The sequence below is a fragment of the Physeter macrocephalus genome, chromosome 7 (assembly GCF_002837175.3).
Source record: "Physeter macrocephalus isolate SW-GA chromosome 7, ASM283717v5, whole genome shotgun sequence".
In the NCBI taxonomy this organism is placed as follows: Eukaryota; Metazoa; Chordata; class Mammalia; order Artiodactyla; family Physeteridae; genus Physeter; species Physeter macrocephalus.
In genome coordinates this window covers 49,817,465-49,831,734 of record NC_041220.1, presented here as the reverse complement: position 1 = coordinate 49,831,734, position 14,270 = coordinate 49,817,465, and the positions used below count along the sequence as shown (strand labels likewise).

Sequence of the window (14,270 nt, the reverse complement as noted above, 5' to 3'; positions counted from 1 at the left end):
GAAAATGGTACAGATGAACCGATTTGCAGGGCAGAAATAGAGACACAGATGTAGAGAACAAACGTATGGACACCAAGGGGGGAAAGCAGCAGGGGATGTGGTGGTGGTGGGATGAATTGGGCGATTGGGATTGACATGTATACACTGATGTGTATAAAATTGATAACTAATAAGAACCTGCTGTATTAAAAAATAGAAAAAACCTATTTATTAGGTTTATAGATGTGTGCAATTTAAAAAAAAAAACACTACTGTTACCTTGAAAAAAAAAATTGACCAACTCAATGAAACCTTGTGAATACAATGTTAAAAAGTATAACTATGAATCATAAAATTTAAATTTAGTATGAAAAGATAAGAATGGAAAATTATATTGAAGCTATGTGGAATTATGTTCATAGACAACAGGAAGAGAAAATAAAAATGTAAATATTGCTTGATAGGATAATGAGATTAGAGGTGGTCTTTAAAATTTTTCATTGTTATGCTAATACAATACCTTTATAAAACCTAAAAATCGTGAAACAACACATTTTTTGAAAATTGTGGTAAAATACACAAAACAGAAAATTTATCATTTTAACCATTTTAAAGTGGACAGTTCAGTGATATTAAGTCAACACATTTTTAAAACTTTCAGACGGCACCTGAATAAAAGATTGTTGTCCATTGGTGATTTTAATGAATCTGGTATATAACTAAAGTCACCACAAAACTTTTTCTGGGAAATTGGCAGATCATAAACATAAAATATTTATTTTGCTTTATATTAAACCTTATTGTTTTACTGTTTCAAAATTCAAATTTACTCACAAGAAAGAGTCAGTTTCATATCAGATTTGGTTTCACAAATGCTGCTCCTGCTATTCATTCTTATCAACAACAACAAAAAAAGACCATTAGTGACTAATGATAATATGTTCCAGAAAATAAAAAGTTAAGGTCTCTTAGAAACAATACAAACTTTATCAGTAGAAGTGAATTATAGCAAATTTATATATTCAGGAGAATGTGAACCTTATACCATTGATTGTTAAAGGGTTTTAAAAGCTTTTTATTACATTTGGTAACAAAATTATAGGCTTAGTTGTAAAATCCAGGGTTAACTACCATTGGGAAAATTAACTATACATTACAGCAAACATTTAGAAAATGTTTTTCTAAAATGTTCAATCTAGGTCAATAAACTTGTCTGTAGAAGTCTTTTATAAGGATAATACATATTTCACGTTTTTTTATCATTGAGAGAAACAAGATATTACCTGAAGTAAAAAAAATAAAATAAAATAAAATAAAATAAAATGTATCATGTCCTTTAACCTTCATACCAACCTTTTAAGTTAGCTATTCTACTTATTCCCATTTTAAGATGAGGAAATTGAAGGAAGGAAAGATTAAGTTATTTGTCTCAGGTCACCAAAATATATACATAGCAGAAGCAGATTTCAAACCAGACTCCAAATCCTGACAGATTTTTTTTTCTAATTCTACCACTTTTCAGATAAGTCTTGCCTTGAGTGCACAAAAATTTGTGCTAGTATTTAATCTATGTTCTAATAATAGTAATAGTATTCAGCTACATTTTCTGCACCCAGCATTAGAAGTAACTTACAGGGGTCATGTAGTCCATAGTAGAGTAGATTTGTTTGAATCCCCTTTCATGGGACAGCTATTCAAGGTGGAAAAATGAACTTACACACTTCTCAATTAAATATTTCCCACCCTAGCACAAATGTATATCCCAAAGTCACTGTTGTCTGGTGGATATTACTCTGAGCTGATTCTGTTTTCAGGAGGGGATAAAGCTGTGCTTCTCAAATTTTCATGCAAAACACCTGGCGATCTTACTTAAATGAGCTTCTCATTCAGTCATTCGGGGACAGGCCCAAGAGTACATTTCTAGCAAGCTTCCCAGTGACACGGATGCTGCTGGTCCATGAATAACAGTGAATAGCCAGGGGGAGTGAGCACCGCATTGTATAAAGAAACAAAGGGTGCCTCTTATTTGACAGAACTAGGGAGCTCAAATAAACATTTTAGGTGTAACCTTTTTAACAAGTCTGAATATTTCCAAAAGGGGGATATGAATGTTGTCATGAAAAAAATCTAAAATCCATAGGCCCATTCCTTACAGCTTGGATGCATTACTCATCCGTTTTGACTAAGAGTGCACAGCTTTGAAAAATAGGAAGGTGAAAGAAAGAGGAATGGAGGGAGACAGCAGTATTTGATTGAAGAGAACCAGAGTCAAGTATGACGCAGGGAAATACACAAGGAGTTCCACTTGTTGGATTCAGTCTTCACCTGCCTGTACTTCTGATTTCTCCACTCAAGATACCATGGTTAATCTCTGTTTGACAGGGCATTTCTGTTTAAAGAATACAGTTTCATATTATTTCTCCTCCTGACCAACCCCCATCCTCCAGTAAAAGTGGAAGCTCCTCCTCCCCACTGCCCTACCAAGAGCATGGAGAGTTTGCCTCCTTCCATGTCCCCAAGCTTGCATGGGCCAGACCAAAATTGCCATTATGTCTAACCTAGTCCCAAGCACTTATATAATCAAAAGGGGGTACTTTGTGGCTCTTACACAAAACACAGTCTCAGGGTAAAAAGGTTAGAGAAGCCAAAATTTCAAAATGTTTATCTATAATTTATAGAAGACCATTAATATCCTATGACTGAATCCAAACATAAGGGAAAAATTTTCCCCCTTTGTCTATTTGTTAACTAAAGTTGATGTGATTTTCCTCTCAAGATACTCCAGATGTGGGCTTTATACTAATCAAATAGCCATACTAGATACTTTCCCAAGTATTGTCAGGGACAGTGCCACTGTCATCTACAGCCTAAAAACTGCACTGTTTTTGATCAATCAGTTTCAAGTTAAATGAAATCTTTAGTCTTATACTGTACAATCTAACTAATGCAAATAATATGGATAGACAACTTGTGGTCTGTAAATATACCATGTGCAAGAGAAAGAAAAACAGACTTGATTATTCTAAAAGTGGTATCAATTTTCTTTTCTCATTGCTAGTACTTAACTAGTGTAGTGTTTGGAAGTCAGAAACTGTTACTGCTGACTGAATTTTAAGAATTATTCCATGAATAGGGGCCTGAGTAGGAAAAGACTTCTTAATTTAGTCTTGGGCACTTGATCACTTATTGTCAGAGGCCACATCAAGCGACAGTTTGTTGAAGATATACAAATGTGCCCCTTTCAGGAAATGTCCTTCTTTATTTTAATATTCTCTGAATAGTAAACCATTTTCAGCCACCAAATCTGTGGCTGGTCCTTTATCTTCCCATTGCTATTTTATGCTCTGCTAACTCATTTTTGCCAAGGATGTTGCACTTATTGACATGATTTTTTTCCCTCTGGCATTGTGGCATTTGCTTTGTTATTTTTCAATACATCCACTTGCATGTTGCGTAATGATTAATCTTGGTAGATTACCTCCCAGTTTTGCTTATGTATGTCATGCTTCCCCTCCAGTTCTATCTTTAGGGTCTCAGGACTAGGGCAGATCACCAGGGCAGATCAGACTAGGAAAAATTCACCCTCTTCCCTCCCCATCACATTTTTAGAGAGACAAAATTAATTTTCTGGTATTAAGAGCAGATCTGAAGGGGAAAGAAGACAGAAAAGGGTAGTCTATGGGGTCTCTGTGTAGGGAAAGAGGTATCTCATCCCTTTGCTTGAGAAATATTGGGGATATTTATGAGATGATTTGTCAACCACCAGATATGCTCTTTTGAAAATAAAACCCAAGACTTGCCTTTTTTAGAAATCAGCTGCTGCTTTCCATAGTTTCTGCTCAATCACCAGAAGCCTGAAAATTCCCCTGCCTCCCCGCCAAAAAGAAGTTAACTCCCACTGATGCAAAAATCACTGCAAGCACATAGTACGTAACATGCATGGAAAGTACATTTGCTTTACAGAGGAAAAAAATTAAACTATGATTATCTGCTTCCTTAATAAGGTAGATAAAAATTACCAAACTAAGTTTACCAATAAAAGATTAATATTACTTTGCATAAGTCATGCTGTAGCACTGCTAAAAATGTGATGGAGAAGGTTTAGGTCTCCTAGCTTCTGACTGCTTAGATTTCATAGCCAAATTACCTTGCTTTTCAAGCACGGGTGTCCCCACCTCCCTACATCTCCAGTTCCTTAAGGAAAAGAGGAAAACAATGAAAGGACAGCTAAAAACAATAACAACAACAACAAAAACACATTAGGAAAAGAATAATAGTTTCAGTTCCCCCACCTCTACCTGAGGGCTGGGCTACATGCTAGGAAAGGTCCATACAGTTATGGTTTCAAGTCCCTAACATTTTGAGCAATGATGAAACAGTCAGCCCTCCTTTATCCTACTGACAGGAAGGAGAGAAGAGGGAAACTAAGAGGACCTGCTGAGAAGCTAGAAAATTCATGATCTTAGTAGGTCAGTGGCTGGCACTGGAGGGGCCCTGGCTCAGAGCTGGGAGATGAGGGATGGCCCCCTCAAGGTACCTGGAAAGGTAACCTTAAGGGAACAGGGAAGTGATCTCTCCACTGGAACAAGTTGCATCTGCTCTACACTGTCTCCCAAGCTTCAGACACCCCTTCCTGACCTTGCTTTTGCTTTTCCCACACCTTTCCTCTAAGCAAAGCTCAGGGAGTCCCTACTGTTATCAAACCACGTCTCCCTTCACTGTCTTTAGCTGTAGCACTGACTCAAAGCCCGGCTTGCACATTTGCTTCTCCAACTCTGCATTCTAAGAAGGTCTCTATTCCTTTTCCTGATCTGGTCCCTGAAAACCTATGAGGCACAGAGCTGACTCTTTCCCCTTCGATACGGCCAGAACGGGGCATGTCATTGCTCAGGATTACCTGAACAGACAGGAGCTCACTCACCAAGGAAGGTGAGCACTTTGCAAGTTGACCTCGCATCAGCAGGGGAAGTATCAAACCTACTCTAGTTTTGCTTCACTGTCAATCCCTCCAGTGATTGCAGTCAAAGGAAAAGCATTTTCATTTTCACTATTTTAACTCCCATTACCCGAGGGAGCCCGACAAGTTTGCACCGACCTCAGGCTGCCCGGCCTGGGGACTTAGGCCAGGCCCAGGTCCGCGCTCGAGCCCGGCCACTGGCACATGCGCCGCTGGCTGCCCTGGGATGCCGACCCGTTCCTGTGATTAAGAGCGAGAACCTGGGGAGCCCTGCGGCACGAGGGGGTGGCGAATCCCAGAAGCCAAGAGAAGAGGCAAGAAAGGGAGGGAAGAGAGCGCGGCGATCAGAGCGGGGAGGAGCGGCGCGGGACCAGGCGGTGGCGCGGGTGCCCTGGGAGGCGCGGGGTCGGCTTACCTCCGCAGCTGTCTGCGCAAGACAGCAGTAGTAGCAGCAGGAGCGGGGACGCAGCGGCCACCTGACCGGGGGGCGGCCCGGGGCGGCGGCTCGCGGCTCGCAGCATCTCGGGACCCTGCGCGGCACCGGCCCGCGCTCCAAGCGATGCTCTGGCTGAGCCTCTGCGTCCCTGGCGCGCTGTTGGCCCAATTCGGCCGCCAGACTGACCCACCCGCGCTCTGCCAACTTTTAAATCTCGCGGACACGTGGGCTGAGGCGGCGAGGTCACCGCGCGCGTCACCTCCCCGCCCCCGGCCTCCCTCGCGTCAGCCCCAACCCGCTGCCGGCTCCCGCGCCCCCTTCACAAGTTTCTGACTCAGAGTACCACTCATTTTCGTCTACCCCGCCCTAGGGTCTCTGGGATAGAGGAGAATGGAATTAAAACGAGGCAAGTCCCTTCCCTTCTTTGGAAGCAATGAATGGGAGCTGGAGGGAAATGGCAAGCCAGGCAGCCCGAAGAGGCTGGGCTGCCGGTTTTTACGCTGGACGGTGGCGACGCTCTGCCTGGGACGCCCCTTATGCACCTTCCCCGGGAAGCCTTCTCTGGCCCTCCCTCCTGTCCTAGCGCTCCAGTCACCACCTCGGTGCAAGCACCTCTGTTCTGTTCCCTTGCTCCTCCTCAGCTCCTCGCCCAACGCCCGGGCCATGTTAGAGCAACACAGGTGCATGGTGGTGGTGTTCCCCAAATTCCTACCTGGTCTGAGACCTTTTAGGGAAAAGCGGTTGTCTGTTAAAGACGGTTACGAAGAAAGGGCTGGGCTCCCCTGGTGGCGCAGTGGTTGAGAGTCCGCCTGCCGATGCAGGGGGCGCGGGTTCGTGCCCTGGTCCGGGAAGGTCCCACATGCCGCGGAGCGGCTGGGCCCGTGAGCCATGGCCACTGAGCCTGCGCGTCCGGAGCCTGTGCTCCGCGGCGGGAGAGGCCACAGCAGTGAGAGGCCCGCGTACCGCAAAAAAAAAAAAAAAAAAAAAGGGCTGCTGAGGCTTGACCTCTCTACATTTCTAACAGTTCTAGAAGGTCTCTGGCTGTCCTGTGGAATTCCAGTCCTAAGGTAACTCCCTTTTCTATGCATTTCTCCTGCTGTCACTCCCTAGCTGTTGCATTCTGATTTCCAGAGTGACCTGACTTCTGCTATCCCTCTCCATACTTTCCTTCCTAAGCGGAAACATCCACGAAGCAGCCTCCTCCAGGGCACCAGCTGATAACAGTTTTAATTTCCTTCTCCAGAAAGATGGAAGACGGATCTTATTTGACCTCCTTTTGAAAGGAACGCTGAGGAAAGGGTAAAAAAGGAAGTACATTAACATTTCTTTTTCAGAGAGGCAAGAGAATAACCCTGATAGATAAAGTGAAAAAATAATGCCTACCACTTTAAAGTTCCTTGTACCCATGAAGCATGTGAGCAAGGCCAGATTATAGAGTCTGGTCCAGGTTCAAAGATGGGTGAGAATAGATCTGAGTCAAGATTGTGTGTACCTTGATTTATCCCCAAAGTAGTAAAAAAGTAGTGCAAAGACTGTAAATGAAATAAGGATGTTGGCGGGGGAAGAAGGCTCTGGTTTCCCATTGCCTTCTTGTGTCTCCTGGAGGCACAGTGAAAGAACACTAGTCTCAGCCACTTGTGTGGGGTGAGCTGTCAGTGAGAACAGAAAAACCTGAAAATAGTGGGCTCGATGCTTTTTATACCCCCAGCAGGTCAGGAAATGAAATGACTTGTGTATTACAAGGTTTTTTCCTGCATGAATCAGGCTGCTTTGGATGTTCCTGTACACGGCCCTTGGTGCACATATGTAAGAGTTTTCTGAGTTATATACCTAGGAATAGAGTTATTAGGTCATAGGGATATCTAGTTAAACTCTGGATTGTTTTCCAATATGTTGTACCAATTTACACTTCACTAGCAGTGCATGAAGTTTCCATTGCTGCACATCCTTGCAAAAACCTTTGCCACCCTTGTGGGTGTGGTATCTCACTGTGGATTTAATTTGCAATTCCCACTACTCGTGAGGAGGAGTATCTTTTCACAAATGTTTTGGCCATTATTGTTTTCTCTTCAGTGAAATGTCCATTTATCCCTGTTGCCCATTCTTCCCCTTTGGGATGTTAGTTTTTTTCTTACCCATTATAGAAATGCTTTATGCCTCTGGAGCTTTTGTTGGTTAACTGTGTGGCAACTGTTTCCTCCCTATATTTGGCTTTTCCTTTTACTCACTGTATATGAGTTGTTATTTTGACGAAATGCTTAAGAAAAGACTTGCAGACAAATGGTCCTGCTATCGTGTGACTTGGATGATAATAGAAGATGGATGAGGGAATGAGGGAAAAATAGACATTTTATTTACCCAGGAGCTAAGTGGGGTGGGGGTGGGGTGTGGAATTCCACAAATATCTAAATGGGAAGAAGCTGATTCCCAAGGTTCCCTTTTGTCCAAATATTCCAAAGAAGCAAGATCCCAGATCTCTACAGTGGAGGCTTAACAATTTAGTTAGAAACATTCCAATCTGTATTTAGTTCACATTCATCTAACATGAGCTTATACATCAGTATCTACCACCAGTTATAGTGCAGCATCTAATACATTCCTACTTACTCTGTTCAAGACTGAAAGTTTGATTCTTGGTACCATGCTGATTACTCTCACCTATTTATCTCTTGCAAATTGGCAACTGGACTGTGCTTTCTGTTTACAACCTGTAAGAATGAAGGCTCAATTAGATCATGGACCTACAGATTAGTGAGACCTGCTAGTTTGTGACAGGGGTATCTAGAAAAGTCATCATGGAGAGCATTAGGAAGGGGAGGATTGTTGAATGTCAGAAGAATGGGAGAGTCAGCAACAGATGGAAACTCAGGCAGGCAGTAATTGGCAATTGCAAAGTATAGTAAAGTCTAATAAAGAGAGCCAGCTTTAGGAGCTGAGAGTAGGGGCAAGATCTGGAAGATTTAGGAGTTCTAGGCAAGATAGCCATGCAGTCCTTCAAATATTAATTGAGCACCTTCTAGGCTCCATTCTAGAAGCTTGGGATATAGCGGAGACCAAGTCAGTTAAAGTCTCTGCCTTCATGGAGTTGACAGATTTTCAAGGAGAGGTAGATAATAAGCAAGGAAAGAAAACAGAACAATTTCAGATAGTGGTAAATGCTATAAAGAAAACAGGTAATGAAATGATAGAAGGTGACTGGGAGTTGGAGGAAAGATACTTGACACAGGATTACCTAGGGTTGCCTCACTGAGGGGATGATATGAGAGACCTGAAAGATAAGAAGAAACCAGAAAGATCTGTGAAAAAAGAGCCCCAGGCAATGGGACCATCAAGTGCAAAGGCCCTGAGGCAGAAACTGAAAGAAATGCCAAGCCTGAAGTTTCCAGGAGCAGAAGGAAGCCAGTGTAACTGGCACAGAACTGGTACAGAGTGAGTAAGTGGAATATGGAGAGCTGATGTTGGGAAGTAGGCAGGGTAGGGTCCTGATCATTGAAAGGTCTTAGAGACCGTGGGAAGGAGTTCAATTTTTTTCTCTAAGTAAAATGGGAAGTCTTTGAAGGATTTTAAGTAGAAGAGTGAGATGATTCGATTTACATTTGCAAAACATCACCCTGGCTTCAGTGGAGAACAGACTGTGGAGGACCCCAGTAGAAGCAGGGAGAACATGGTAAAAGTCCATACCAGAGCCATAAAACTGGAGGAAGTACTGATGCATGCTACAACATGGATGAACCTTGAAAACATTATGCTAAGTGAAAGAAGTCAGACACAAAAGGTTTCAAATGGCACGATCCCATATATACATAATATCCAGAAGAGGCAACTCCATACAGACAGAAGATAGATCAGTAGTTTCCAGGGGCTGGGAAGAAAGAAGAGTGACTGCTAATAAGAATAGAGGATTCTTTTTAGGGGCATTCCTTTTAGGGTGATAAAAAGTGTCCTGGAATCAGACAGTGATGATGTGAATATACTAAAAATCATTGAAGTGTACACTTTAAAAGGATAAATTTTATGGTATGTTAATTACATCTCAATTTAAAGAAAAAAAGAAAGAAGTTCAGGCCAGATACGATGACGATGACCTGTGACAGAGGATGGTGGCAGCCTCTGCAATTTAGCACAAGAAAATTTGTCTATTTTTGGCATTAAATATCCAAATTTTGTTATTTAACAAATAACAGTACAAAATAACAAATTTTTTTATTTAACAAATAACAGTCCTGGATGTTCTTGGTAACTTTGAAATCCTCCTCTAGAACTTTGTGAAGGCATTCACCTAAGACATGTCTGTATCAATGACATGTCTGTATCATGCTACAGTCATTAACTAATTTTTTCAGGGCAGAAAATATATACTTCATAAAACCCAGATGGAGAATGTTGGTCTTAATAGTCACTTTGATATAACTGTTATTTATTAATAGCATCATTATATAAATAATGGCAAGTGGATTTTGTGATGACCTGTTCTAAACGGTTTATAGGACACTCACTCATTCAGGAAGCATTTATTAAGCCGGTGTCACCTGTAAGATTTATAGACTAACAAAATGCTGAAAACTCTGCGTCTTGTTTTATCTTTTCTAAGACCACCTGCACCTTGTCATGCATCTTCCCAATTTTCTGTTATTTACTGCTTAAGTTCATGCAGGATGATCCACTTAGAAATACCACCCTAATATCAAATTTGAAATTTAGAGAAAAGTTTTTGCTTAAGGGTATCTAATACTGAAGAGTAAAGTTCTGATGAGATTACGGAAGTTAAAAGCAAACTGCTCCAAAGACTCAATTTAGCCTTTGGTCTCTAAATAGAATTCAGGGGAGAAGCCAACTGTGGGGTTACAGAACACAGGTTCAAGGGGAGAGGGTCATTTGTGACAATTACAAGAAAATGACCAGATGATTGGGGGTCTATTTGCTTCTGAAGATGGGTATCTATTATTTAGTGACAAGGATACTTTTCAGCTCTTTCCACAAACAACTTTGGCATCTGGATGAAATTCCCAGTTTATAACTTGAGTTTGCCTTCTCTTTGAACAACAGTATTTCATACATTTTATAATAACTCCAATAATCCTAACTTTTCCTTTTCCCATCTGTGTCTTCAAACTAGGTAGATATCGACCTCTCTGCTTCCAGGAAAATCTCTTGACTCAGAAAGACTTTTGGATGAACTACAGTGTACTGAGAAATCAACGCAGGAAAAACACTCTTCTAAGAGACAAGAAAAGAATAATGAATACAAGAAATGGAGGACCACAGACCAAATACATCTACATTTCTTAAGGCTTTCTGTTGTAGGATAATTAACTTTGCCCTGATAATGATGTGGCAGCTCACAAAATTTAAGAAATGCAACATCATCCTTTACAGGAGAGGGAAACTCTTCTTATTTTCTCTAATTATTTGATAAAATTTATTTTAAACAGTTTACAGGAATAAAAGTCCTTCCTCTTGAGGTTGTGTTTCAGGTTCATCCGATGCACATAGTGACTGTGATGTGGACTAATGGTGAATAAAAGATTTGTATGTTCAAGAGACATTCTTGCTAATGTCTTTGCAAAAGGAGCTAGATTTCATCTCTTCAATCTCTTGCATTCAGGAGGAGCTGTGGGTGGAGATACTGTTGGTGAATTCTCTAAGTACAGGCCAGAGAAGGTTGCCATGCAGCTTGAAATCAGCATAGATTTATCTCAGAGAGACTTTAGACATAAATTCCTTTTGAGAAAAGTAATAAGAGAATTTCTTAAAAAGCAAAAAGCCAATAACTTTTTGCAGTTACACTCATGCCCACAAGGCTAGATTTTCACATGATAGATGTTCCGAGGGTAAAGCCATTATAGAAATGCAGCACTGTGATTACTAATTTGAAACATGACGTTAAAAAAAATTCCAATCCGTTGAAGGCAGAATCTTTCTCTGTTCCTTAAATTGCAATTAAAATATTTATACACACTAATGAAAGATTTATTAGATTTTCTTGACATGCTTATGAATCACATCGTGGCAAAGCTGGCAGCAAAACAGATACTTCCAGACATAGGAAGTTTTATAAAAATGGAATTTAAAATTAAATGACAGTTAAAAAATACAAGGATAAAGTAAAATTGATTATTTCTACACAATAAGTTGTACAACCATTTTTTATCACTAGACTGGTTTCTCAATCTATTTAAAAATGAGTCAAAATGATTATATTTTCTAAAGACATCTGTATTTATGAAAAATATGTAATTTCTTTACACAGGTGTGTTAAAATAAAAATTTTTACTGCATTTGGTCAAAGGTAATTGAAAGAAAGGAAAGGAAAATTGATATTATTTGATCTTTAAAAAATGCTAAAATAAAATAATCAAAAGAGAACTGGAATGAGTTTCTGAATATAAAAATAAGAGCCATTTCAGTTAGTATCATAAAAGGAATAATCAATACTCATTTTATCTCTAGTGTCTCAAATACTTTTAGCTCTGATTTTTTAAGTGGACCATAACAGATATGAAATGCTCAATGTATATGGATGTATGTCATGTTGCTCTAAATTAAATACTAGAAATTTAAGACATTTCTGAGAAGAATAAAATTAGTCCATGTTGAGTAGTTTATTCTCTTTGTTCATCTATGAAGTGATCAAATCCCTTTTTCTCAAAAATTAATCACAGGTCCTTTTTTCTGTTTTCACCCATTAGTACATATGTAAGCTACTTTCAATCTTGAGTTTCAACCCTAATTTCAGAGTTTTTAAACAGCTTAAAGGGAAAAAGCAGAAGTAGGCAAAATAATAGATTTACTTCTTAAGAAAACTGAAAAATAAAATTAAGGCAATCATTGTCTTAATTCAGTGTGTTTCCAAGCAGATCAACCCTGATATTCTCATCATGACATCCATATGTTTAATGGTTTAACTACCAACACTTGATCTGTGGCAATTGTAGTTGATCAATAAAAATAATTTCAGCTTCTTTTTCTCATCCTTCTACCCTCCTGTACTTTTATTCTCTTTAAAAATATACCAAAGAATTGCCTTCAACTCCTTTCCTATCCTACCACATTATACTCTATCATATAATAGAGACCCTCAGGAATGTTGAGTAAATTCTATATTGGGCAAAGCACTCAAGGCAAATATGTTACATAATTGATGATGTCTCCCTTCCCTGATCCCTGGATAGTGAATAGCACCCTTTACATACACCCTTTACCTCCCGTCTCCTTTACACACCTTTTTCTCCTTAACACTTATTACCACCTAACATCATACTAGATATTTCTATCTATAGAGTTGTTGGTTTGTTTTTTATTTGTCTCCCTTTGCTAGGAGAATACCAACTCAGGTTTTTAATCTTTTTATCCTTTTAAAAACACTTATAGTCACTTTCATATTGTTCTATAACTCAAGTTCTCAGTGTTAAGAGTACTTGGCATGCAATAAGCACAAAAATATATATACATGAATAAGGAAAATAAAAAACTGATCTATAAAACTTTCATTTATAATAGTATACAACCTTTAAGCATATATCTACTGTATAAATGGTGACACACTCTATAACTATATTGGAATGATAAAGCGATCTTTCATTGTCCTGGGTTCTGTTTCCTATTCTGACCTAGTGAGTGTGGGAGACTTGAGAAGATGGAATTTGTAAAAAAAAAAAAAGTCAATCAGCATATGGTAGAAAATAAACATAAATATAGAAATGCTGTTAGACACTGGCATTATGTAAGCAGGAGAGCAAGAATTCTTGGAGGCAGTATGACCTCATGATTGAGAACTTGAGCAGAGGAGCTGGACAATCTAGCTCTTTTTTTTTTTTTTTTTTTTTGCAGTACGCGGGCCTCTCACTGTTGTGGCCTCTCCCGTTGCGGAGCACAGGCTCCGGACGCGCAGGCTCAGCGGCCACGGCTTACGGGCCCAGCCGCTCCGCGGCATGTGGGATCTTCCCGGACCGGGGCATGAACCCGTGTCCGCTACATCGGCAGGCGGACTCTCAAACCACTGCGCCACCAGGGAAGCCCCAATCTAGCTCTTGATTTAGAGCAGCACCACCTACTAGCAGCAAGACGTTGCGATACTAATTGACCTTTGAAAGATCCAGTTTTGATTATCTGTAAACTAAGAGTGCATAAATTTTTTTTGCCTGCATAACATCCCTTCCTTTGGAAAACCATTCCTTTTTCTGTAAGAATCACATGATTCAAGGATTGATCCCTGAATTTGCCTCAGAGCTATAGCAAAGGCTTTCTCTTTCTCTGTGAGTCTGACATACATGGACCATGTGGGTTACCACATGCAGAGAGGCTGTCTTGGAATGATACCAAGTAGCCATGAGCAATGGAGAGACAGAGAAAGAGAGAGAGATGGAAAGTGTTATACATGCTGACATCTGGCCAGGCCTGAAGCCAGGTCATCCTTTGATGTTCAGAGTTAAGTAAATCAAAAATTTCCATTTCTCTTTTAAGTTGGGATTCTTACATTTGCAACAGTGACCGGCCCGAAATAAGTGCACAGTAAGTTTTACTATGTTGGTGATGACTAACAAGTGGAGGAGGAAGAGAAATCATTAAATAGAAGAGAGGGTTTTGAAAACTTCTTCTAAAGTTTTACGCCATTTTTGTGTATTTCATAATGAAGAGTGTCAATGCCGAGAATAGGAAGAACAGACACAAGAAGGAGGAGAATTCATTAACTTCCATGAAACTTTCAAGATCTAGACCCACCAATTTTTCAGGAAGGCAGAAGGAGGAGATGGGACAAATTACTACAATGGTCTTTTACCATCCAGACCTCTTACTAAACACACAGCCCAAGCTCTCATAAAATTTTTTTTTTTTTTTTTTTTTTTTTTTTTTTTTTTGTGGTACGCGGGCCTCTCACTGCTGTGGCCTCTCCCGTTG

The 14,270-nt window shown here is 40.1% G+C and overlaps 1 protein-coding gene across 2 annotated transcripts in view; it reads right to left on the bottom strand.

Moving 5' to 3' along the window:
• The window catches only part of NMU (neuromedin U), a 47,823-nt gene extending 42,327 nt beyond the window's left edge, over nucleotides 1-5,496 (bottom strand). For both annotated transcript variants that reach the window (XM_055085744.1, XM_007121141.3), the window contains exon 1: nucleotides 5,352-5,496. In XM_055085744.1, coding sequence (XP_054941719.1) covers nucleotides 5,352-5,457 — 106 coding nt within the window. In that variant the 5' untranslated portion in view covers nucleotides 5,458-5,496. The remainder of the gene's footprint in view (nucleotides 1-5,351) is intronic.
• Nucleotides 5,497-14,270: the final 8,774 nt, after the last annotated feature.